This window comes from Syngnathoides biaculeatus, chromosome 10 (genome assembly GCF_019802595.1).
Source record: "Syngnathoides biaculeatus isolate LvHL_M chromosome 10, ASM1980259v1, whole genome shotgun sequence".
NCBI classification, from domain to species: Eukaryota; Metazoa; Chordata; class Actinopteri; order Syngnathiformes; family Syngnathidae; genus Syngnathoides; species Syngnathoides biaculeatus.
In genome coordinates, this window is record NC_084649.1 from 17,821,433 (window position 1) to 17,847,985 (window position 26,553).

At 40.3% G+C, this 26,553-nt stretch overlaps 1 protein-coding gene across 4 annotated transcripts in view; it reads right to left on the minus strand.

Moving 5' to 3' along the window:
* Positions 1–1,302: 1,302 nt before the first annotated feature.
* The window catches only part of LOC133507739 (sodium-coupled neutral amino acid transporter 3-like), a 29,315-nt gene continuing 4,064 nt past the window's right edge, over positions 1,303–26,553 (minus strand). Inside the window, exons 2-18 of one of the 4 annotated variants that reach the window (XM_061833101.1) lie at positions 19,972–20,034; positions 19,617–19,742; positions 19,413–19,433; positions 19,204–19,285; positions 19,006–19,121; positions 16,860–16,933; positions 16,490–16,582; positions 14,678–14,759; positions 10,000–10,082; positions 8,854–8,912; positions 8,585–8,755; positions 8,257–8,336; positions 8,057–8,157; positions 6,457–6,581; positions 6,211–6,355; positions 3,909–4,012; positions 1,303–3,823 (exon numbers count right to left, since the gene is read on the minus strand). In XM_061833101.1, the coding sequence (XP_061689085.1) occupies positions 3,719–3,823; positions 3,909–4,012; positions 6,211–6,355; positions 6,457–6,581; positions 8,057–8,157; positions 8,257–8,336; positions 8,585–8,755; positions 8,854–8,912; positions 10,000–10,082; positions 14,678–14,759; positions 16,490–16,582; positions 16,860–16,933; positions 19,006–19,121; positions 19,204–19,285; positions 19,413–19,433; positions 19,617–19,720 (1,545 nt within the window). In that variant the 5' untranslated portion in view covers positions 19,721–19,742; positions 19,972–20,034 and the 3' untranslated portion in view covers positions 1,303–3,718. Of the gene's footprint in view, positions 3,824–3,908; positions 4,013–6,210; positions 6,356–6,456; positions 6,582–8,056; positions 8,158–8,256; positions 8,337–8,584; positions 8,756–8,853; positions 8,913–9,999; positions 10,083–14,677; positions 14,760–16,489; positions 16,583–16,859; positions 16,934–19,005; positions 19,122–19,203; positions 19,286–19,412; positions 19,434–19,616; positions 19,772–19,961; positions 20,035–26,553 lie in introns of all 4 variants that reach the window. The other 3 variants (XM_061833102.1, XM_061833099.1, XM_061833100.1) reach the window with 3 other exon arrangements.

Consider the following 26,553-nt stretch of genomic DNA (forward strand, 5'->3'; position numbering starts at 1 on the left):
TTGTTAGTTAATACATGAACATACTTTCTAAGTATGTGACCTCCCGTGACTAAGAAAGCGAAACTGGACTGGCTGAGTGTTTGGCTCTGAGCTGAAGTAATCTTCCCTTCTTCACACTGAATTGGAGCCGGTTGGATTTCAGGAGAATGAAAATATTGCGTTTGATATTTAAAGGTTGACTTCTTTTTTTACATGGCAAATTTGTTAACATTGAAAAATTAATCACCTTGAAATAACAGTGGCCTTTTGAATTCAAATCCTGGTGGCACATGTTTACTCCCATAAATAATTGCTCTGGAGGATGAATGAAAACAGCTGGTATGGTCAAAATATTATTATCGTATTATTTTTATTTGGGTTGTCAATCAATGGGTTAATTAAATTTGATTTTAGTCACAGAGGTGTGTGTATATTGAGGGACAACATAATGTAAATTGACCACCAAGAGGGAAGATTTTTTTAAAGGACGTCCTCAAGAGCCATTTGTTTATTTTTAATTAAAAGAATAAAACACTTTTGCAACAGCCACAGCTACATTTTGTTTCACTACAACTATAATTTACACAAAAAGGCATGTTTATGTATTTGGTACATGGGTTATTTAAAAGTTCATGGGAGCAACAGACCTCCAATTCTGGAATGACCCATGTAAGAACAAAATATTGAGATATATTTTGAAATATCTCAATCACGACTCATGCCTGTGGAATGAGCACACGTGGAATGGGTGAGGGACAGCAGTGGAATGAAGGAGTGAAAGAAATCTGTGAAAACTGACAGGGGAAGAGGTCTCAAGAGTTATGCAAACGCTTCAGTTGGAGCATTTCACGCATAAAAGGGAGGGTTGATCTAGGTAAACTAACATTTTTGTATGGGCCTGTTTTTTTTTAAATGTTTCTTAAAAAAATCTGTTGGACTGCATAGTCACAGCAATACCCAATATTTACTATTTTATTTTTAAGACGTTTTAATGTTTGTTTTCTTTGATTACCAGTAGTGAGAGATGAGGAAGTACAAATATTTATTGTACTCGTCGTTTTTCTTTTCAAATCACGTATGCAGTAAGCCCTGCAAACAGCGACCTCTGGTGGACACTGTCTCGCCATCTTCTAAAATTTTTTATGGCTCAGGTGGAGGTACAGTATTAATATAAAATATTAAGATATTGACGTTTGTTCATCTGAGTCACATTCAAATTGAACTGATTAAATGGATTATAATCCACAAATAATAATAATAATAAATGCTTGAGAAAAAAATAAATAAAATAGGTGTTCAAGGCTGAAATGATGACTCAAGATGTGATGGAAAAAACATTGACAATGATTTTATTGTCAATCTAAAATGCTTCCTGCTATTTACACTTTACATTTTACCATGGCAAATGCGGTATGCCTTACAAATATAAAATGTTTACATTTATACAGGTTATCAATATGAAGCCAAGTTTCATTCCCCAAAACCATTAATGAACTTGTCAGTTCCAGATTTGAGTACATCATAAACTCGGCTACAATATCATATTTAGTCACGAGAATTGCATGTTTGACATTTTGTATTCACTGACCTCGTATTTGCGTGTTTAAAAGTTAAACGCCTTGTAGGTAGTTTGTTGTTATTTTGGCATTATCCTTTCAAATAAACAACTCTTGTACACAACACAGGACAGAATTCAAACACTGCAAATACATTGTGAGGGACGCACAATTGTTTTTCATAATATATCTGTGAAAATAATACGATTCTCCAAATGGTTTCAGATGAAAATAATACTTATACATAAATAAACCTCGGCATCTGTTGTAGGAATATAAACTCCTCTTTGGGTAAAAGCAGCACGTTGTCTGTGATAAGTATATTGAAATTCATTTTTGTGCTTTTAAACCTGAAACTATATTGTATGTAGTACATTTCCATTACTCAAATTGAAAACTTTTAAATCAGCACAAACCCAAAGTACAATACACGTATGTTATTTTTGATTTGTGTTTAAAAAAAAAAAACAATCACCAAAATAAAACCGTGATCCAAAATCCGAAATGAATTAAGCCTCAAACAAATAGCAACTCATCAATATTAGGTGAGTAGAAATACTAAAAATATAACATTCTGCACAAAAATTCACTTCAACAGAGAACCAAACAGAACAGAATACTAAAATAGTCACAAGAGCTTTTCATTCTGAAGCCAAATTAGTTATCAACCACATTTGTGGTTTCATATTTATCTTGCTGTGCCTTGTGGGGATGTTTTAGTACATTTGGACTTCCATCCATCCACTTTCTAAGCCGCTTATCCTCATGAGGGTCGCGGGAGTCCTGGAGCCTATCCCAGCTGTCAACGGGCAGGAGGCGGGGCACACCCTGAACTGGTTGCCAGCCAATCGCAGGGCACATGGAGACAAACAGCAGCACTCGCAATCACACCTAGGGACAATTTACGGTGTCCAAATAATGTTGGATGTTTTTGGGATGTGGGAGGAAACCGGAGAAACCCACGTTGGCATGGGGAGAACATGCAAACTTCACAGCAGGCGGGTCCGGGATCAAACCCGGGACCTCAGAACTGTGAGACCGACGCTTTCCAGCTGCGCCACCGTGCCGCCCATTTGGACTTTTTAATCTTACAATCTATCTAAAACTAAAATATCAACAAATCAACATTAAGTGCTAACATCAGCAGGCACTTTGTCATTCCCTTTTAAAAGAGTTTTTTCTCCCATCCTTGAGACCGTAATGATTATTTTGGAGATTATTGCTATATTTGATTCACAGTTACGACCAACGTGATCCATACCCCCGTCAAATTTCTAGTCGTTCAACGTCGGCTATGAATTTGCCACACCGGTACGCCTGTTGAAGCGCACGGTGGCCACGGGAGCGATTCGGCACATTAAAGCTCACGTCAAGCTCTAAATTTGACCACGATACGTCTAATTTTGTCCATAACTGTATAGATAAGGTCACAGTTGTGTTTATTTATAGTTGTAAAAAGAGAGGTGTGCAGTTGTTGAACATTATAATCAATTTGATATTGTCCACATCATAAAGTTCATCAAAACCAAGTTATACATTATGGATCATCGCAATTAACTCCAGTAGCAGTTAAATATAACACAACAAAAACATAGAAGTTATATAAATACACATTCCTGTTTGAATGTCTTTCCTCTATTTGTGCTCGTGAAAATAACTTATTAGTCTTTTTTTTGGGGGGGGGGCGCTTTGTAAATATATGCGATGAATACTCTATATTTTTACAGTACCAGCTGCTGTTGTTTGTGGCTGGATCAGCTCAAAGCTCATTGTTGGATTTGTTAATTCATGAAATTAAAGAGCAATATTTTGCCCACTGGCCACAATCAAATGACATCTATAGCAAGACATAACATGTTTGTAATATATTTTTTTTTTTGTAGTCAACTGCACTGCATCACAGAGGAACGAGTTACCTCTATTTTGGTTAAAAGATATTTCAGTGTGATGCAATGCAGTTTTCCACCACTGTGAAGGATAGTATCATAAAATTATCGACGTCTCTCTGATGTCTGAGCATTATTCGGTGTACCTAATTAGTTGGCCAGCAGGGGTATCTGTATAACATTGAAGTATAATGTTATTTCAGCTCTATCAATACAAGTGTGACATTTTGGTTGACATTTTTATGTGCGAGGTCGTGATCGTTGTCGCTCCTCAGCCCGAACACACTTGCGTGGGCTTTAGTGGCCCCCGCCGCTATGGCTGCTACCCGACGTCCAGTCGATTATTATGAAGCTCAGGCTCATTATCATGAAGGAGACACCCAAGGCGGCGAAGCAGGCGGCCTGGAACAAAGAGTCGCCGGTGGCATTGATGGGTCACGGGAGGCTAATCACGAGCAAGAAGTAGAACTGGACTTAATGGTCTCACCAAGATCTTGGGAAGGGACTTCATAGGTTCACTTTCTTTGGGAACAATGCGGATGTAGAAAACAGCAGGGAAGATGAAAATAAGGCAGGGAGCAGATGTGGCACCTGGAACCATCAAGTACAAAAGTAAGCAAAGCAAAGCAAATTTATTCGTATGGCGCATTTCATACACGAGGTAACTCAATGTGCTTAAATGATCAAAGGCATTTGAAAACAAAGAGATAAAACATTTAAAACGCGATAAAACAATAAAAATGACCAAAATATAAAAAAAAAAAAGACAAAACCGCATACAGTGCAAGTAATATGATCAAAAAGTGGATATATTCTAAAAAGAATGAGAAAAAAAAAGTTTTCAACCTGGATTCAAAAACATTCCCACTTGGGGGTGACCTCAATCAATCAGAACACCAAGGTTTCGGACGAAAAGTGTGGAAAAATCTTTTTGGGTTTAGTTTTTTAATTAGCAGTAAATTAAGAAAGTTCTGGTTCAGGGATGTCCAGATCCAACTTTTTCAATTCCAATCCGATGCTGATATTGCAGCCTTGACCGAGCCCGATTCTGTTATCGGTCTGATCGGATTTCAGCAATATTCATACATAAGTGACTTATTTTGTAGCATGCGATGTTAGACAAGGCTTGATCGAGTGATATTAATCAAACAGAGAACAATAATTAGCAAGAGTCGCTATGAGCAAAACTGACCCCATTATTATGCATTAACGGCTAATATAAAGTACAGTAATTGGTGTGGCCATTTTGACCTCTGAGGGGTGTTAATAAAGAAAGCAGAATTGTCAAAAATTGGTATTTTAACCCATTTTTCACAGTTTGAGTTCGATGCTAATTTTCGTTAGCTCATCAGTGGTGTTTTCACATCATTGTGCGTTAGCTTTGAGGTAGCAATTTTTGTGAACAAAAAGACAAAGAAAGAAACTAAGTCTGTGATATGTTTGAACATTCAAGAGTTACAATTCTTCTGTTATGTCCATTCAGTTTTTCAGTGAACTTCAGGTGCTGTATCAAAAAAACACTCAGCGAGCGACATTCCACCCATACTCCTCACTAAAATGGTAGCACCATAGCAACCAGTCTGTTGCGATCACATGGATTCTGCCTGCCACCAGACGTGTTGCGAGTAGTGCAGTGCTTCTTCAGATCACCTCATACAACAAAATTGTTTCCTGTATGATTATTAGAAACTGGTAGCAGCATTGGATCGATTCCCGCTCAGTGATTGTGAGGATATGCAGCTTGGAAAATGAATGGTATGCGAGATTATGTGTTAATGGCTGACCGTCCTGTTACCGACATGTGATCCGGCTTGCTTCCATGAATCTATCCTGCTATACTATCGACGTATGTCTAAAAACAATTTGTCTTTGTACCTTCGCGTGTTTGTCAAGCTATCGGCCGCTTTGAAGACGTCCTTGGCAGCACATTAACGGAAACGCTTTCACCTTCCACCTATGGCCTATGAAATGTAAACTCCAATCCGTGGAATCAGCGGGACAACAATATTGACTCTCGTTGGATTTTTCCCTTTTTTGTGTCAACATGCGACAGTCACGTTTTTTTTTTTGGTTATTTTTTTTAGATTACCATGCAGAACTACTGAACAGATAGCGGAACGTCAAACATTATAGGTTCAGACTGTAAACAAAGTCGTGATAAGTAAGCCATAATCAGTCTGTAAAATGTACACCTGTTTATTGCAGTAAGTGTCTTTACGCACATATTGGTCAAGTTTTATTGACACTTTCAGAGAGGTATTTATTTGATAAAATTATTGTCTTAATTCTTGGAGTTCACAGCTTTGTAGAATTTCAGTCCTTCACACAGAATCTTGTTTATAATGCTGACTAAATAGTGTAACTGTATGCAGATGAATGACAATGAAACATGGGCATCTGTGTAAAAAGCAGAAAGAACTGTTGGAAAACTTCATGTACTGGAGTTTTTTTCCCGGCTTACTTTCACATTCCAAAAACATGCATGTTGGGTTAAATGAAGAAACTAAATTGGTCAATAGGTGCGAATGGTTGATTGGCTGCTGACTAAACCAGGGTTACTAGAGTCTGCTGGGAATAGCTCCAGCTCACGTGCAGCACGACACAAACAAACGAGCGCTTAGAAAATATTGCGCAGGTCAACCCAATGCTCGTGTCCAGTGAATATAGATTTTCCACTGAGGCGAAAGATTATATTTTCCCATGTACTGTATCTCTCGTCTTTTTTTTTTTTTTTTTAACAAGAGCCCAAAACAGATTGATATACTTAATATGTCCAGTGTTGTACTAACCGATGATTCCGAAAATGCCCAAAATGTTGGGAGCGAAAATGACCAGCATGTTGATAAACGTGAGCAGAACCAGAGCGATGGCGATGTGCCGCAGCCAGCTGAAAGCCTTGGTGGGGAACAGCATGTGCTGAATGGCTCGCCGCACCTTTGTACACACAATTACACAATACACGGGGAGGAGAAATGAGATTATCCCTATTATTGAATTGTATTGCAGTCTCCGAGCATAAGAAAGCGCAAACTTACTGGGAATAGCACAATGGGAACTGTGAGTGTGACGGCGGTGAGGACAGCCAATCGCACGCACAGGATCATCGTGTCGTACGGATCGATGCGGCTGTAAGTGTGAAGCAATTCTGGCTCCACATTGCCTGCAGGGAAAAAGAAAATCTGAAAATTTGTAAATATTCACAGATACATACAGTTGCCTTGTCACATTTCAGTGGCACACATATTTCCAATTCTGGAAAATGGAGGCACCTGTGAAACAATATGTTGCAATATAAAACCCCTCAATCTGCTATATGTAGAATGTCAAGTGACCAATGGGGAACATTGAATAATAACCCCATGTGACCTCCTGCGCATGCTACGGTAACGATCAAAACTAGGATTGAAGGCGCACGTGCTTTTGTTTTCTTCATGGCTTGTGTCTTCAAACAAAAGTACAGTGTGTAGATCATTTATTCAAACAAAGAGTTCCCATGGGTGCAATGTCCATGTCAAGGTCAGCAAGGGGAGGAGGACAAGCTTTCACATACAGTAGACCCCCACATGGCAGGACGGTGGCGCAGCTGGAAACCATTGGCCTCACAGTTCTGAGGTCCTGGGTTGAATCCCGGACCCGCCTGTGTGGAGTTTGCATGTTCTCCCCGAGCCTGCGTGGGTTTTCTCCAGGCACTCCGGTTTCCTCCCACATTAGTTGGACACTCTAAATTGCCACTAGGTGTGATTGGGAGTGCGGCTGTTTGTCCCGATGTGCCCTGCGATTGGCTGGCAACCAGTTCAGAGTGTACCCTGCCTCCTGCCCGTTGACAGCTAGAGTAGGCTCCATCACTCCCCGCGACCCTCGTGAGGATAAGCGGCTAAGAAAATGGATGGATGGATGGATGGACGGACACCCACATCCTCGCAATTTGGCACCCTTGGACTCACCTTTTTTTTCAACTTTAAAACTTTTTTTTTTCTTTTTCTTCCATAATTTAAAACACCTCTGATTATTAACGCGAATACATTTTACGTCCTAGTTGGCTTTTTATTCTCTTTTCATGCTTTCTGTCTGAAGGTTGAAGGTTTTGTGGTAACAGAGATTATTAGTATTTAGAACTGTTCATAATTCCCTCTGGTTCCTCCTTGACTAAGTTCCATCTGAAGAAAAACAGCACTAAGACATGATGCTTAATTGTATTTAAGATGGGTTTTCTTTTGGGGTGATGATCAGCACTGTGTTTGCGCCAAACACAGATTTTGAAATTATCTCCAAAACATTTTTAAAAAAATTAAAATTCCGCAGCAAACGCATGAGAAATCTCCAGAATGTATGTGGGAAAATTTGATGAAATCAAAGTTAAACCTATTAGGCATCCTCCAATATGGCGCAGTATGTTCGGTGCAAACATTGTATTGTTATATTCTTTGCGTGGAATATTTGATCCTGCTTATACTTTGATCTCACATAGTTGTGCAGGTGTACCTAATGTTTTGCAGTTTTTCCACTTTGAAATACAAAAAGTTTTGATCCTCATGCTGTTTCATATTCAAAAAGCAGCACCATATATGATCTGTCACAGGCTACAATACAAACAATGTGTAGAGATGTGATTGGGAATCAAACATGAGCGCTCACCATAGAAGGTCAGGTAGCCAAAGAGAGCTGCAAGAAAGTACATGGTGTACATGACAAAGATAGAGATGTTGGACACCTTTTGCATCTTCTTCTTAGTGGGACTGCAATTTAAAAAAAAAAAAAAAAAAATTGGTGATTTGCGTCTTGTAATTTGAAGTTGGATATAGTACAAATGTGGATTTTGGAGACAAGCAACTCACTTGCGGAGTTCAGTGTAAATGGGAAGGACCTCCGGATGACAAACGAAGGCAAAAGCTAAGATGGGGATGGTATAGGCCGTCTGTGGAGAAGCACAGAACGCCAACGGGAAGTCAACAAGGAACAATAATGGCAACTGCTGATTTAAAAAATCTTTGATCGAAGGGTTAGCCTTCATGAACCATGCTTGGCGCACAGGGACTCAAACATGGCCTTTCCCATACTGATCTCTCAAAATTAGAAGCATAGAATTATCTAAACTGTCTTTGTAAGCTTCCCATCTATTGATTGAATCGCACATTAATTTGGAAAAGTGTGTGCTGGCTTTACCTGTGAGTTGATGGTGAACATACGCGCCGTGCAGAGTGTGTCGTCTTCTTCGTGAGGCACAAGGTGATCATCAGTGTGGTCGGACGCGTTCAGGATGTGGTGGGCGGCGGTACTGTTGAGCGAGTTGAACTCCACGAACGGGCAAGGAATTTGGAATTTCTTGTAGATGACCTGAAGAGGAGATGTAACATTAGGAAATATGCTGGTCGATTTATGGCTCAAAACCCTCTTGTGAATTTTCCTGAACATTTCCTACTCGGTCAACATACCGCAGAGAGGAAGAAGACCATGCAGCTGAGAGAAAATCCGCTGGTATAGCCAAGGTATCCTGAAATAAGAAATAAACAAGTATATGTTGTATAAAAAAGAAATGAAAACAGATTTTGTTGTTGTTACATACTATTATTATTACAAAGTTATTTTTATTTAATGAAGAATTTATTTATTTATTTATTTTACGAGGCCCCATAGCTCAGTGGTTAGAGCAGGGGTCAGCAACCTTTTTGAGGCTGAGGGCTACTTCGTGAGAACTGATTGTCCGAACTGCTACATGACTTGTTTGCAGCAAACTTCAGTCATAGTTCATACAGTAGTTTATATATACATAAAATATTTTCATTTTCATTTGTTGTATGATGTGACATTACGGGTATTTTAAGAATATAAATGACATAAGCAAGTCAGATTCAAAATTTAAAGCTGTGGTAGTTTTAGAACATGCCTCGAAGGCGCCTTAAATTGTCCCCACGGGCTACCATGCGCCCCCGGGCACCGCGTTGGCGACCCCTGGGTTAGAGCATTGGTTTGGTAAAGCAGGGGTTGTGAGTTCGTATCTCACTGGGGTCTCCACTCCCCCTGAGGGGTTGCGTCAGGAAGGGCATCTGGCGTAAAAATTGTGACAAACAAATATGAGAGTTTCATCTGCAATGACACGCTGTGGTGACCCCTAATGGGATATGTCGAAAGAAAGTCTTTACATTCTATTATTTTTACAATGATTCCCTTCGCAGCACCGACCGCCTCCAAGTTGTGTTTTGCCCAATTTTACATTGCCGGGTTTTGTGGCGTGCAGCCCGTCTTACTCAGCCACTTTTTTTTATCCACAGCGGCAAATTTTTTGCCGATTTAAAAATCGCAGCAGGCATCACAGGCCGCCCAGTTTGCCCATTCCACACTCCGGCTTTGTCCACGGTGGCCTGGTTGCCAAAAATGGTGTGAAATTGCCACAACACCTGAACAAATTAGTGAATTATCTAAAATTAAAAAAAAGCCATAACTAGTGCTCTAATCGGAACAATCTGAAAGGTTAATCTTTAACACTTGATCAGAAAAATACTCGCTCGGCTGCTGTGTGAAAGACTACAAAAGGATTGTGAGTCAAACAGTATGTGGAAGGAGATCGAGTGTCAACTCACCCAGCTGCTTCATCAGTGCCAGGGGCAGGATGACACTGGCAGAGACCATGATGACCAGGTAGTTGCCATTCAAGTACCAAAAACTGTTCAGGAGAGGAAAAAAGTGGATATTAGTGAGTAATTAATGATGCTGTTTAATGCGCAAGCAAGTGCAACTGTGTTGATATGTTTCATTTTTCTCCGGTGAAATATTCCAAGTTGAAGTTGTGCCGTTTGCTTGTGCAGTCACACTGAATCCTACATAAGCGAGGATTTACAATGAGAGCGCTTGCAGCTGCACAGAGGAAGGCCAAACTGATGTCGCTATATGCTCGCCATATCGTTCCTTTATGGCCTCAAATGATGCAGGCTGTAAAACATTCACAGCTGGTGTTGCATATCCAACGCTGTGTGGGGTAGCTTCGCTTTTAAAGCCCGCCGTGCTGAGTCACCATCTGCTAAATGTGGACAATCGCATGTACATCCCCATTCAACGGGCGCTCCATTGACACTCATAAAACATAACCCCTGGAGGACATACAATATGTACAGTACATAGAAGAGGGATCTCCGAATGCTGGATGATTTCCAAGTTCTAATTTCAACTCTAGGAGATATGTGAACATTGTGTTCCCGAAAACGACACCTTCATCGACCTTTAATTCTTGGTTAAACTCTAAATCGCAGCACTTTGGTTGAAATCCAAGTCGTACCGCTTTTGGGACATTTTACTTTGGAGGTTCCACCGAGATAAACCTGTACGCACATCGCACTCATCAACATTGCTGCTTTGTGTCTGGCTGTCATGGCCGACGTACTCTTCTGTGGCATGGACCGCCAATATTTGTGTTCATTGTTTTGACACCTCTCCAAAACAGTTTACTGTCAACAAACAATGTGCGGCTGTCATCGGCCCTCGAGGTTGGCGGCCAATTGTGTGCTTAATGGCACGGGGGGGGGGAACATTCCTCAACCAGCATGCCAAGGAAAACAAATATCATCTCGAGGGGGCAATGATGGTAAAATGTAAACATGCACAATGGCATCTATGCACTAGGAGAGGGATTCTGTGGGTGTGTGTTTGTGTCTTTTGTAATCCCAAGAATTGTAGGTCAGGTTCCCTTTTGATTCCCTCCCAACAGGTCTTTGTAGCTGAGATTTCATAACAAAACCTTAGCCAAGTTCAAGTACATATACAGTCACAAGAACAAGAAAACTCTTTCATGTGTAGAAAAATGAATGGCTTTGCACACATAAAAGTCGTATGTGAGAAAAAGATGAAAACTTTTTTTCATGGTGTTCATGATCATGTGTGTGTGTGTGTGTGTGTGTATATATATATATATATATATATATATATATATATATATATATATACCTTGACCTCTGACCTTGCCTGATCATAAATAGCCAGATACTGTATTTTTTAGGTTTGGCTGTATTTGAACTTTCTTCGCATTAGATGGCAACAGGTACAGTGGCGCTACTGGTTAAAGTGTTAAAGTGTTGGCCTCAAGGTTCTGAGGACTGGAGTTCAAATCCCGGCCCGGCGTGTGTGGAGTTTGCATCTTTTCCCCGAGCCTGCGTGGGTTTTCTCCGGGCACTCCGGTTTCCTCCCAGACCCCAAAAACGTGCTTTATTTGGAGAGTCCAAATTGCCCCTAGGTGTGATTGTGAGTGCGGCTGTTATTTGTCTCTATGTGCCCTGCGATTGGCCGGCAACCAGTTCAGGGTGTACCCAGCCTTCTGTCTGATGATAACTGGGATAGGCTCCAGCATTCCTGCGACCCTTGTGAGAATAAGCAGCTTAGAAAATGGATTTATGGATGGCTGCAAATGTTCCAATGTATGGCCTTCACATGCACCCGTTTCTTTCATTTATACCCTTTGGTGTTTTCTCAAAGTAGCTCTCGTAGTGGACGGGACAGGAAGCCCTGTTGAATGTGATTACATTTCCCTTTCTAAATGTGTGTTTATGTAACCAGCTGAAATCTGACACTTTGTTTGCTTCGGCGCCAGCTACGAGCATCATGTGCAAGTTTCACGTTCACATATGACTTCAGTTTCTCCTTGTGTGGCCAGCCAAGCAAGCAAGACTCCACTTAATTATTACACTTTATAGTCCGTTAGCATATTTTTCTGCTAAATATACACTGATATCAGATTATTTTAATTACTTGTCAAGTAGAAGGCGGCATTGTGTTTGTCAGCTGCATGTCATCGCCGTCTATTTTAAGAGCCGGCAGAAAGGAATTAAAAATACGACTCCCTCCCCCTCGCTCCACGCTCTCTGCTTGATGTCATGGATTGGAGCCGTAGGAGACACGCCGGGCGGACATGAACCTTCGACGAGGGGTGTTGCCGAGGCGACCTGTCCTCACGGTCGGAATGAAGCAGTCAATGTCACGCCACTTGCTACTGTCATTTGTTTACAATGTGTGTCTGGTCAAAACTTATTCAACTCATCAATACATTTTGACCCATAATGAACCCTACTGTCGAAAAAATCGTGAGCATAAAATGTTAATGTTAATTTATCAATGTAATTTTCAATGTTGTCAGTCAATGTTTATCAATGTGCGTATGTTAGTTATGTATCTTTAAGACGCGGGCGAGGTCGTGTGGCGAGTCATTTAGGTGAGCTGGAGGGAGGTTGGTTGATTAGCTCAAGCAACGGCAATTCTTCATGTGATTGTCTGGGTGCGAGCTGTGGACGACAGCAGTGCTAGCACGAGTGTGTTTGTTGTGTTAATGTTTTACTGCTCTCCCAAAGTTAAATTATCAGACGAAAAGTGCACCAGCAACTGTGGCTATTTGCTACAGACATACGGGCACAGTCGTTATGGGCGTAGCAAAAAGTAAAACTGCCGCAAGATTGTGATTTTCGTGCAAGCGCAAGCAATTTGGCAGACCATTCTGTGCTAAGCTAGGCGATCTGGTGAAGCAAGAGTGTGTGTCCTTAGAGAAGTGACAATTTGGTAGCAGAAAGTTGGTCTAAACGTACGCCTGCTAGACCATGTCTAAAAACCAGCATTAAGTAGAACGGTGGTATAGCACGAATGTGGTGAATTTGATCAGGGCACAGGCAGAGAGATTCTGGGATCCCACAAATATATTTAAAGGTCAACTGTCATACCTATAAACATTCTAAAATCTATATTGTGATGAAAAATACATATAACATTATTCACTTCAATGTCTATACGAAAAAATAAATATGAGCGGAGAGCGCATCATCCATGCGCAAAGTTGCAGAAGTGTCATTCGACGACATCCAAGTGGTTGCCATATTGGCTAAATCTCGTGCCTGTGACATCACACCAGACATTCGCCATTAAAAACACGCTGTGGCCAATACTGTGGGAGACGAACACGCCCCTTCTGACACGGAAGCCAGCCGCCTCGGCCTTGTCGGAGGCCGTCCTTCAGCGGCTGCTGCACGGAAGCCTTCCGATGCGCACATCAACACATTTGGCACCCCTGATTTACAGATTACGCGCCCCCCCACTAACAATAGTTTTTTTAGTAGCTCTATACACACCTACCTGTCATTTGGAACCCACAAAGCTCTCGTCCATTGCACCTGTACAATTCATTTTTCACAACGAAAAGTGTCCCTTGGAAACTTATGAAGGGTAAATCCACCTCCCAAGTGTTCGAGCAATATCCAGCAATGCAACGAGCCGGAATTTTAGCTAACACGAAGGAACCACAAGCTACCTTCCCGCAGGTAAAAGTAATAGAAACAAACGAGTCCGCTTTAGGGTGCTCCTGCCCCGTACTACACTTCCTGCTTCTTCTCGAAAAAACAAATCCCTCGGCTGCCATTTTTCGTTGTTAACATACTAAAAATTATGCATTTCATGACAGTGGCCCTTTAAGTTGCCAGAAGTTGTCACCAATTCATTCTGTATTTACCTGTACTGTATGTACTTTATGTACCCAATCACATTGCCTGTTGCCAGACCAGCCATAAGCAGTGACGATGCTTGCGTTGCAACGTATGCATCGTCCTATTCCACATTGAGATGTTGCTGTTGAAATTGTCATTACACCACGTGAAGGAAATGAGAAGAGCCAATTCGACTGTCAGCGAATGAAGTCGGCTGTAAACGTGAACACGGTGGTGCAGCCCGCCCACTGTTGGATCTGACAGGCTGCACCGCTGGCCATAAAAACAGCGCCTTTTTAGTGTTATAGTAATACTCCACAGCGAATGAGGTGCTTTTCTTGGGAAAAATAGGAAACAAGTCAGTGCAAAGCCTCAGGGGTGAGTATGGTATGAAAGAATTCCACTTCATCCAACTACAGCAGGTAACCATATTCTCTTCTATTTTCACTTCCTGTGGGTGTAAATGTCAGGTGTTCCAAGACTTGTGTCTCGGACGTTTCATACTTCTCATTTTATCCTGATTAAACGCATTGTTGTTTTAAGCAAACGCTGGAATGAAAGGATGAGGATGTTTTTACATTGCAAGTGGCGGTAGGAATCCAGAGCAGTCCTTTGGCATCTTATGCAACGCGGTTGATGATGTGCCCCCCACACCAAATCAGCTGACACCTTATCAAGAGAACTGCCCCTCTCGCTTGTTCAATTACAAGCTTCCATTCTCATCACGCCCCTCCAATCCCAGCTGGTAAGTCCTTGACCAGGCACGCTGTGAATTCACGAGTGCAGTGCTATTAATGCTACTACTCACTCTGCGTTAGGGTCAGCCTTCAGGAACGCTTGGATGACCAGAGGTAACTCAGATTTCACAATGTATAGGTAGCTGGACATGGCTGCAACAGATAGAAAAGAGAAGCCTGAGTCGGCTTTAATGTAATATCCGAAACAGTGTTAACGTGAAACCTGGCACCAGGATCAGTGTTGCGCCATAATCATTCCAAGTGAACTGAACCGTCAAGGAAAATTTAGGGAAAGTTAAGAATGACAAATAATTATCACTAGTACATTGTCACCTTTGTAAAGTAATGGCCTACCGGTGAGTTTTTATTTTTTAGAAAAAAAACAAAAAACTGAACTCAACACCGAATATATTAATTAATAATTTTATTTCATGTCGAGAAGTTCATGCTCTACAGTCATCATGGGGAGACGATTTAGGCAAAAAGTATATATACATAAATAATTTTACTTTTAAAATATGACTTAGACCAGTGAATCTCAAAGACTGGTACAAATAAGTACTACCATAATTTCCGGCCTATAAACCATGACTTTTTTCACACACTTTCAACTCTGCGGCTTATGCAGTGATGCGGCTAATTTGTGCATTTTCTCCAACAGCTGCAAGGGGGCAGTCAAGCGGAAAAGGTAAGAATGAGACAGTTGGAATATATGTGCCAAGGAAGTGATTTTTACCGGTATATATTTTTTTTTAGCCAGCCCTGTTAGGGCTGCGCTTGCATTAGTGCTGTGCTAACATGTTGCTGCTGTGTTACTGGCATGTCTCTGTGATTTTTACCAGTTTGTTTTTTTTAACCGTCTCTGTTAGTGCCGCACAAGGGTTAGCGCCGCACTAGCACCGTGCTATGTTAGTGTCGCGATGCCATGTTGCTACTGTGTAGCTGCAACGGTTGTTTCTTTTTTTTACCGGTATGTTGTATGTTTTTTTTCTTTTTTACCAGCCCTGTTTGTGCTATGTTGTTGCTATGTTAAGCGAAGCTAAGGTATTAAAACTTAAAATCTTAAGCAGCGCTAGCATTAGCGCGGCGGCACTAGTATTAAACTCTGTGTACCGTCTTTCTTTGTAAATATCTCGTGTTTCAATTTGGGCACTTGCGGATTTTACACAGGTGCGGCTTGTGTATGTACAAAATGATATTTCCTTTACAAATGTACTGGGTGAGGCTTATAACCAGGTACGTTCTGTAGGCCGGAAATTATGGTACTTAAACGTCGAAAGACTCTGTAGGTGAAATACTCACTGCCAAACCACAGCCCAGTTGTATTTTACTTTTTGGTACAATACACTTCTATTTAATCATTAGTATATGACTGTTTTTAAACTTTTATTTAGGTAAAACCATTCAAAAGAGATCAAGCAGTCCCATCATATTATATATACTGGATATAACAAATTGATGGATAACGATATCAAATCAAAAGTGAAAGGTAAACGTTTGTTCAGCACTTGTTAAAGTAACTGTAAGTACAGGTATGTAATAAAAAAAAGCTTGTGGTATCTCAACTAGTTATTATATATGACAATTTAATATTTTAGAACAGATTTTAGCACAACCATGAAAGTTTACACATGATTTTATTTCGCTGGCCACATAAAATGATGTGCCAGGCCATCTCTGGTCCCTGGCCCTTGAGTTTGACACCTGTGCTATGGAGGTATATCCACCTCCACTGCAAATATGAGAAGAGTACACTACACTAAGGATGTGCGTCTTCATAATTGAGGCTGCTGCCTCAAAAAATTGCCAACGATAGCATACTGTGAATTCGAAATAAGTCTGAAGCTACTGCCACTGTGATATGATATGATTCATTCACTCACCTCCAATGTTCTGCAGTGTGATTGCAATGCCGGCGGCCATTTTTCCTGGCGTGCCAAAGGCCCTGAAGCCCAGCTGTTCGTAAGCCCGAATTCCTGAAACCACCAAGGTTCCCGTTTATTATCTGAGAGAAATTCAATATACTTTTTGGTGCGGCAAAAGTATTTAGTAAACACAATGTTTTTGCCACACACAGCTTTAGAGAAAACACTATTAGCATTTTCCTTCTCAGAAGCTTCTGAGGGTGTAATAGAAGTGGCAGTCGTAAACTTTTTATAAACAGCTATTAAAAAATGATTCACTAGTAAGAGAGATAATTTAAATGCACAATAATGTAATCAGTTTCTTGACAACGGGCTATGATATTCTTACCCACAATGCCGGATGATTTGAGCAGCAGATGAATGGAATAAGATGACAACGCAGCCACTGCAGTCAGAAGAAACCTGCAACGCGATTCAATAATTTACATATTCTGTCCTTCTGCATAACATTTATTCATACACCGACTGGAAAGCAGATTCATATACTAAGGACGGCATTTGAGTACTTTTCTTGAGCAATAGCAGTTGTTTACACGCCATTTTAGAAATGACGGACGACATGCACTGTTCTTGGTTTTATTTTGGTAGGATTTAACGTCCCATTTAGATCGAATAGACGTGAACTAAGTTGGCTACACTGACGAGCTGCTCACTTCATCTCATGCACTAGCAAGGTCATGATAGCAATAATACAATTGTACTCCATGAAGGGAGAGATACATGTGTATATATTATATCGTTTCTCATCGGTTGTGTATTGTAACAAAACAAGGCCAGAGAGCTTTGCTAAATCACCTGGGAACTTTTTTTTAACAGAAAAATGAACGTCTGGCCTATGAAGAATGACGTATGGGGTGCAACAGCTACATTTTTGATTCCTTATCATTTGCCATGCAAGATGAGAGTGAGAGTATTGTTTTCAAAATATTGGGCAGGTCATTTCTACCCATACTAATGATGCTAATCTGATAATGTCCCTTTGGGATGATGATGACTGTTAGGAAGCAGGAAGGAAATATTGCAAATAGAGGCTCACTAAATAAATCCAAGCCAAAGAAAGCTGCATTGAGCATGATAGCCAGCATCTCAAAAAAGATCATGTCCCATAATAAACCCACCTACAGTATCTCCATACTCCCGTACAGACTCCAGAAAGGCCACAGCCCAAAATAGTCCAACCTGAAGCCCTAATGTGGGATCTGGATTTGATCATTAATGGACATAGCGACTACTACATGCAGAGTGCAGCTGCCAGACGTGGCCTCCGTACCCGCTGGGCATTTAGTCTGCCTGCCATTTTTTTTTAAACTCACGGTGCAAAAGTGACGGGATTGAGCTAGATAAAGATCCTAATGTCAATATTATCTGGGTGAGCTGTTTCAGGAAGTAACCCGCACTGAAATTCTACTTTCCTGCATTGAGACTAAGGACCTCGACACTGCTGCAAGTTTTCCCGACCTCTGTTTTGATGTATAATTGTCAACCTGTATGGAATCTTTATTACCTCATTGTTTGACCTCCTATTTACATTCCAGACCTCGCCTATGGCAAGCCAATGGAGTAAAACTGACCAAGAAGAAGGAGGTCTGCATTCCCTGAGTGCTTTTATTGTGTGTTTACAGGCAGATGTACGTGATGATGTTAAGGCAAAATGTTTGAAACGGTAACAGCAGTCCTTTGACAAAATGTCATCAAGGAACTCTTAGTGCTGGGTTTGGGGAGTTTTGGGTTTTTTTATCAAGGCTTGGGGGATCCATCTCACCTCAGTTGACACTTACAAGGCCTTCACCCACCCAATGGTACTTTGTGGTTTTTGGGCTTGGGAAAGGGGGACGGATGTGGCCTTACGCTCTTATCAAATCGGAATATATAAGAGTGGGTTTGCTCCCTTGTTTATTATGAGAAATAGCATTTCCATATATGCGTGTAGCCTTGAGTGCTATTGAGTACTACAGCTTCTGCTGTACTTTATCAATAACCTAAATTTAGGCTTCCTGGATTTGAAATTATTTTGGAGGACTTGATGATGAAAAAAAAAATTCTTCCAAACATCTTTAGACGTTTTAAAAAATGTTTTAAAATGCTGTAGTACACTCAAACCATCATTTCGCCAGTAATTCACACTGCTGCTACTGCATGACTAATTACCACCCTTATCTAACATTTTTAGAAATATTGTTGGTAAATACCATGTATCACCGTGAATGGGCAGAAATTAATCACTCTGCACCATGCACCCTGTTTATTGTTATAAAACTGTCACAGAATTCGATCCAAATCCTTTTAACATCAACCGACATTAAACAATCAACCCATTTTGCCTTCAGCTGAAGTAAGCCCAGCAGGTTTGAAGAAAAAAAAATTGTTTCTTTATTTTTCTCTAGCTTTTCCACCCACCCTGCATTCCTCACTTTCAATACCACCCAGTCTAGTTAATCCTGAAGCAGACACTGTGTATCCTTTGTACTACTCACAAGAAGAGAAGTATGCCTGTGTTGGCCATGGCATAAGCCAGTCCCAGGATTCCGCTTCCCATAATGGCATTACCGAGGTTGAAGACGGACATACCAAAGGACGTTTTCCCTTCAAACTTAAAAAACAAACAAATGAAAAAAAAAAAGTACAATAACATATCAATTAACTAGTAATAGTTGTGGCTTGCATTCTCTCACGTCTTTGAATCGAACTGGTTTCTTTCCATCTGCACTGGGCAAAAATTCCTCGTTCTCCATACCTCCGTCGGGGTCGTCAAATCTGATGTTGAGACATGTACGGCAATGACTTCAAATGAATGTCCGTTGCTTTTATACTTCAAATCACACGATTCATTTTCGTCAACAACAGTAAATGAAGTTGCAAATGCAGTTAAAACCTCTCATACCTGACTGTTTGCGTGCCATTTCTGTGCAAGGATCCACCCAATGAGGCAATAAAATAAACATGCAAAAATAAAAACAAAAACCAAAAAGGCATTTGGTCAACACTCGCCCAACCTGTTACTAAGCTCATCATCAATGACAAATTTATGGCACAAATTCACATGAGACAGCACTGGACATGCTTGCGGAGTACGGGAAAAACTCACTGATCCTCCTCTAGCGACGTCTTCATCGGCACGTCCACATCGTCTCCGAGGTTGTGGCTTTTCCCGTTGGATAAAATGTTCATCTCCGACTGAGCTTCCTCCATGGTGAAAGGTGAAGTGGACGACCTTTATATTGACAGCAAAATTCAGGGTCTCTATTAGAGAAGGTTAAACACAACAAAACAGACAATGAACAATCAAAATGGATCAACTACTTCATGATACCACAATTTGTAAAATACATTGAATTATTGACACCACACAAAGCATCTGCAAGCAATCGCTTGTACATGCTACACAATGAAATCAGAGCAACTAATTTCTCAAAGAAACTCCTCAACTCACTTTAACTTACCGTACTTCCTTTAAAACAAGATGTCAACAGATGGCGCTTAACAAATCCTGGAACTGCTCTGGCCTGTGAACAAGAAACAGTGAAATATGAGCGCTTTCGTGAAAAACAGGGAGGTAAAAAAAAAAAAATGTGAGTGTTGAACCCTGAATATGCAGCATTAACTGTGTTCTGTTGTATAATTAGCCAAACTGCCAGCTAGTCGAAGACTATTTCATTGTTCTGTCTGTCAATATAAGTCACACATTAGTGGAATATAAATAAACACCGATTTTATGACAAAGTAAAATTGGATAATTTTCCTTGACACACAAGCGGATATTGTGCCAGACATTTGTGCAAAACACCAGGATACCTCTCATGTTTTGTTTGCACAAGCATCGGCGCAAGTATTGCTATTAAGAATTGTCCACCTACATTATTGTCTTCTTAGTAAAATGTTAAAGGAAAATTCCGTTGGTTTGGAGTAACAATGTATCCAATGGGTCATGTAATATGTACTCTATCTTGATATCGTGATGTTGAATTCTCTCTCATTTAATAGTGTTTTGAGAAGAATTTTATTGACAATTACGAATTTTTAGGGGCGCTGCCATTTTGGCGAGTCACATGATTTATGTGCACGGATGGGGGGTGTTACGTGACATTCCAAATGCTTGATTAAATAGGACACTATTATGCCCAGCGCTGATTTCTCAGATTTATCCTCATCTGATGAAGAAATAGCGGTATTGGTTGATCGGAACTACGGAGAAATACTTCCATACAGATTTGAACATGTGGCTGTAAATAATGTTGAACATTCAGATGGTTCTTTAGGCAGAATGACGCGGAGTCTGACGAGCGACTTCCTTCTTCATCAGATGAGGATAAATCTGAGAAATCAGCGCTGAACATAATGGTGTCCCATGTAATCGATCGTTTGGAACGGCACGTAACACGCCACATCCGCGCACGTAGGTCATGTGACTCGGGAAAATGGCAGCACCCCTGAAAATTCGTAATTGTCGATAAAAATCTTCTCAAAACACTATTAAATGAGAGAGGATTTAACATCATAATATCAAACTAGAGTACATATTACATGACCCATTGGATACATTGTTACTCCAAACCACCGGAATTTTCCTTTAACGATTCTAGAACACAGATGTTAGCATGTTAGCATGGTAGCACGTACAATCGCTGGCTTGGCTTCTTTTAATTTAATTCAAGAAATGCATGTTCACTGCTTGAAGTCAACTTCACAAAGTAAGGGATGCACATCAATAAACTAAAATACTACAACAATCAATTATTACAGTACATACTGGTTATGCTACATTTCATTAGCCTTGCAGCATAATGGCTGGAGTTGATTTTTAAAGTTTTAAGAAAGCATAAAAAAACAACAACAGATTAAACATACAAAAAAAATTGCCTACATTTACCCTTTGTGGTTTATCATGACCTGGATGAGTGAGCATCTACACATACATATATGTCTGTATTTTTAATTGACGTATATAAGATTAAAAAAATGACTTAGGTAACAGCTATTAGGCCAGTGATGGAAAAATGGTGGCGAAACATTTGACATTAACTAATAGCTCAGTTACATTGGTTTTATTGCTGTTTTCATTTCTGCAAGGTCACACTCATCGTTAAGTGTCATACAAAGGCCACTTAATTATATATGTCTGTACAACACGATCACAATATAGTGTGTGAACAAACAGTAATGCTGTCAGAACTAGTAATTGAACACGACATTATATCTGAGTCTCATACTTCATATTGGTAGCATTATTTACCTCTGCAGTGTATCATGCAGTTTTAAGTATATCAATGTAAAGACATAATAACATGAGAAATCTGCTAAAAAAGTTGAAGGTAAAATTTAGCCTCTTTGATAAGAAATATTTATCCAAATATTTGGTTTCTCTCTTTTGCATGGCTGCCTTGCCGTGACTCGGCTCCCGTGTTGACACAATGACTTTCAACTCTAATCGAATCCAGTTCATTCGCCAACACCTCTCACAACTTCGTCTCAGGGTGCCATGGGTTGGGTAACAGAAATGTCCTCTTCCCAGAACATCCCATCTAGGGCAGGCAAACAAATCACGCCGCCAAAGGTCAAGGCCTGTTTGAGTTTTTGGGTGTTTGCTCTCGTGTTTTGCGTACTGTGTGTCACAAGCCAGTGGCTTCTCGGAGAGCAGTGTCTAGTTGCATCTCCTGGTTGGGATAGATAATAATGCGGCACTGTTTAACAACAAAACCACTCAAAACAGCAGCTCTCAAATTCCTGGCAACACATCTTAGAAAAGTCCTATTATTTCAATGAGAAAAAAATGCTAACATCACATTCATTTAATACAGTGATTCCTAACCGGGGTGTCATTGGACTAGTGTGATGTGACAGATCATCAGGTGGGCAATGATAAAATGTCCAGTTCCAATAAATTTGTTCAAAAATTAGGATTGTTAATTGCAAATACAGTACATCTTTCTCCAATAATCCCCGCTAACAATGTACAGCCTAGCAACCGGCAGAACAAATACTCTTCCATCAGATGGGAGAAGGTCAAATAAATATATGTATATCCACCTGTTGTCATTCATACAACAGAATAAGTCGTGTCTTCCTGTGAGCATATGAGCGTTTTGCTCATTTAACCAGGCCAAGATTTCACATTTCCGTCACAAGATCATTGGTATTTCTTTATTCAAACTTCTTGGGATGTTTTTGTTTAGTGGTGTGCTATGAGATTTTTCCAAAAAGGGTGCCTTGGTTGAATAAAGCTAGGAAAACACCGCCTTGATAAATATGGTGCTCATTTTTACATTACCCGTGTAATGGAACCCTGATAGCCATATCTACCTTGAAACAGTAACTTCAAACCAAAAACAGCCAAATTCCTGTGATTTTCACACCAGTGGTTCTCGAGACTACCGACAAATTTTAATGTTACCTAAGAAGAAGACACAAATACTGTCAACCAGATTTGACCCTGATTCCCCAATCAAAGTCAGTCTGATTCTGATTCTTGGATTAACATTATCCCGAGCAATTCCCCTGTGGTGTTTTAGGAGAGATTTGCCCTCCCCGATCTGCTACGAAAACGGTCCAAGCAGACAATCATAAATGTTAAACCTGTTCTCTATTCACAATGGAAAATCTTTGGTCTGAGCCAAGGACTCCATGAATGTGACGTGAAATGGAATGGTAGTCAATTAGGAAGAGACACAGAGGAGAAACTGGTTGCGTGAGAAGAGTTTGCAACTCAAATATAGTTGCAGCAGTAACTAAAAGTTAGCGTTGATTCTGCTATTTTTTTTTTCTACAACTACTTTGTCCTTGTTTGTATTTTCCTGCACTTTAGAAGCCTTGTGGTACCGTACCGCCTCATACACCTAACCCTTGGTACTATGATATATATCTGGTCTGGGCGAGGAGACTCACGATAGCCAGTGAACATATCGTTATGACGTTGGTGTGGTGTTCTCGTATCTTGAGTACAACACACAAAGGGCTGGACTGGGAAAAAAAAAATTGCCCCGGTAGTCACAGCTTACACTGCCCCCTCGTAATTAGCCAAGCACAAGCGACTATTATTTTAGGTACTTGCGTCCCCAAAGGATTCATTTAGTATTATCTTAAACCCAATTGTGATTATTGTGCTGAGGTGTTCAAATTATGTAGCATGTACACTATATGTACTTTCTCTTCTTTCTCCTCACTCGATACTTCAACAGCCTGGCTTGAGAAACATTTTTAATGTTGTAAACATAAAACTAAATATTAAAAAATGTACATTAAAACCATGACTCCACAATAGCAAAGCAAAGCAAAGCAATTTTTTTTTGTATAGCGCATTTCATACAGGAGGTAACTCAATGTGCTTTACATGACAAAGAGATAAAACATTTAAAACGGGATAAAAACAATAAAAATGACAAATGAAATATTAAAAAAAGACAATTGAAACCGCATACAGTGCAAGTAATATGAAATATCAAAAAGTGGATATATTCTAAAAAGCATGAGAAAAAAAATAATATGGGACAATCCCACTAATCTCATTATTACATGTTATTTAATTGCATTCTATCTATGCAACTTTATTTAGGATCTCAAAGTTACATTTTTCTTATGTTCTTTATAATTCATGCCTGACACCAACACCAAGAGGAGACTACAGGCGTGCTTACAAACAATGAATAATAACGCCATCATATAAACATGACATGTTTGCCTTTTTCCTCAATTTACAGTTAATCATTGCTTTGAAAGTCTATTAAAAAAACTGTGAAAGGCAAATAAGTACATTCACTCAACACAGAGTTCCACTTTAGGCATAACATCATGCATAAACGCCCATGTAATTTTTTTGCTTATTGTCACACTGTCAACAAAAAAAGAAAAAAAAACAAGTGTTTTTTTTTCTTTATGTGTGCAGATTCTCAGCACCAGCACTGTGTTTTTTTTAAGCCTGTGTAACATTATGCCAGTTTTCTTCTTATTCAGCGTAGCAGGGGGCTACGCTGAATATTTTTCCGTTGTGTCAGTTGGACAAGTGCTTTAGGGGTGGAGGCTGCTGTGGGTGGGCACATGTAGCTGTAGCCCACGTGGCCCGTGGTATATCAGGAACAGGCACGAGGTTCAGTCGAGAGCACCCGGTGGCATTGGCTCATCCTCGGCCACGTGCATTCTGAGTCCACAGGAACACATGCTCTCCTGTGATACCAACTGATGCACACACCCTGCTCTGTGGTCAAGAGTTCACATTAGGACAGCTCACACCTCCAGCAACTATAGACTCAACAGCCACTTCATGAGATGCAATTGCAATCTAACAAGGTCCAACAGAAGAGCTGTATTTTTAAAGAGCTGCCTTCACAAAGACCAGAAAATGAGAATTTTCAGAGTTGAATCAGAACAAATCTTAGAAACACTTTCTATTTACTTTATACTGACAAGGGCTGCAACTGCGACATTTTCACTTAGCGCACATAGTTTCTGTGCATTTGGCCACGGTGGGGATGGCCGTTACGTTTATAGCTCGCCAACAAAATGATGATATGTGGCATTAAGCGTCTGATAGCCAAGTTCAAAGAGCTGCACGGATATTCACGGCAGCACCACATACGGAGCGCGAAATGATCCAGCGCTGCAGGGGGTGATCTCGGTAAAAGGAATTGGGGAAAGTTGATCTAACACAGGATGGAAGATGATAAGAAGGACCCGGTTAGCTAGGTAAAAAGGAGGCGGTTGTGCCCAACCAATAAAGATTTATAGCACCAAGATGGGCGCAAAAGTATCCTGGGTACTATTTTTGTCCAGGGGACGGGATCTTGGTTAGAGGGGAAATCCACTGGTTTGCATTAACAAAGTATCACATAGGTCATGTAATATGTACTCTATTTTAACAATGTGATGTTAAAACCTCTCTCATATAATTGTGTTTTGAGAAGATTTTTATCGACTATTACAAATTTTCAGGGACGCTGACATTTTCGAGAGTCACATCACCTACGTGGGCAGATGTGACGTGTTGCGTGCCGCAACAGAGGCTCGATTACATGGGACAGCATTTATGCCCAGCGCTGATTTCTCAGATTTATCCTCATCTGATAAAGAAATAGCAGTATCGGTTGATCGGAAGTGTCCCGTGTAATCGAGCCTTTGTTGCGGCACGCAACACGTCACATCCGTGCAAGTAGCTCATATGACTCGGGAAAATACCAGCGCCCCTGCAAATTCGTAATTGTCGTTAAAAATCTTCTAAAAACACTATTGATTGAGAGAGGATTTAACATCACATTTTCAAATTAGAGTACATATTACATGACCTATTGGAAACATTGTTAATGCAAACCAGTGCATTTCCCCTTTAAAGTAAGCAATTTTAAACTAAAAAGAAAAACTTTTACAGAAAGAAAAGAGGCAGGCGAAACACGTCAGCATACTCACATTCTTGTTCAATATAAAATTAACAAATCTAATTGGATTCTTCATTTCTTGAACTAAGATCCCATTATTCCAGAATATTAGAAGGAATCACGATTCAATTTGGAAGTCATTCATTACTCTCAAACCAAATACCGAATCACATGAATTACTCTTGGAAAAATTGTGTAATTCAGTGATCGTACATTTGCTTTACAATGAAGGAAACTCTTTGCTGAATAAATGAATTATAGAACTTATTTAGCAATTTAGCATGAAACAGAACTGCACCAAAAAGAGGAAGTGGCTGGCTGCGGAAGACCAGACAGAGCCAGTCTGATGGAGGGCACCTGGAGGATTACTTTGAAATAACTTTTGCCACACTTACTAATTCTAAAACGCTTACGAATGTTATTTCTCATTTACCCGTCTGACATATGACACAATAATTCAAGAAAAGAACGCTTCTGCCCTTACCCCTTTTGGGGATGTTGTAATTGTGAATGCAAATAAAAATAAGGGGTCGGGGAGAACTGCTCCAGAGCGTGGTGGAGAATTGTGGGGTGCAGTTCTCTTCTGTTCTCCTTGCATGTAAGCAAACCGGTGATGAGTGCCTCCTCCTTATTTTTAAGCGGTTTTAACCAAATGTCACCCTG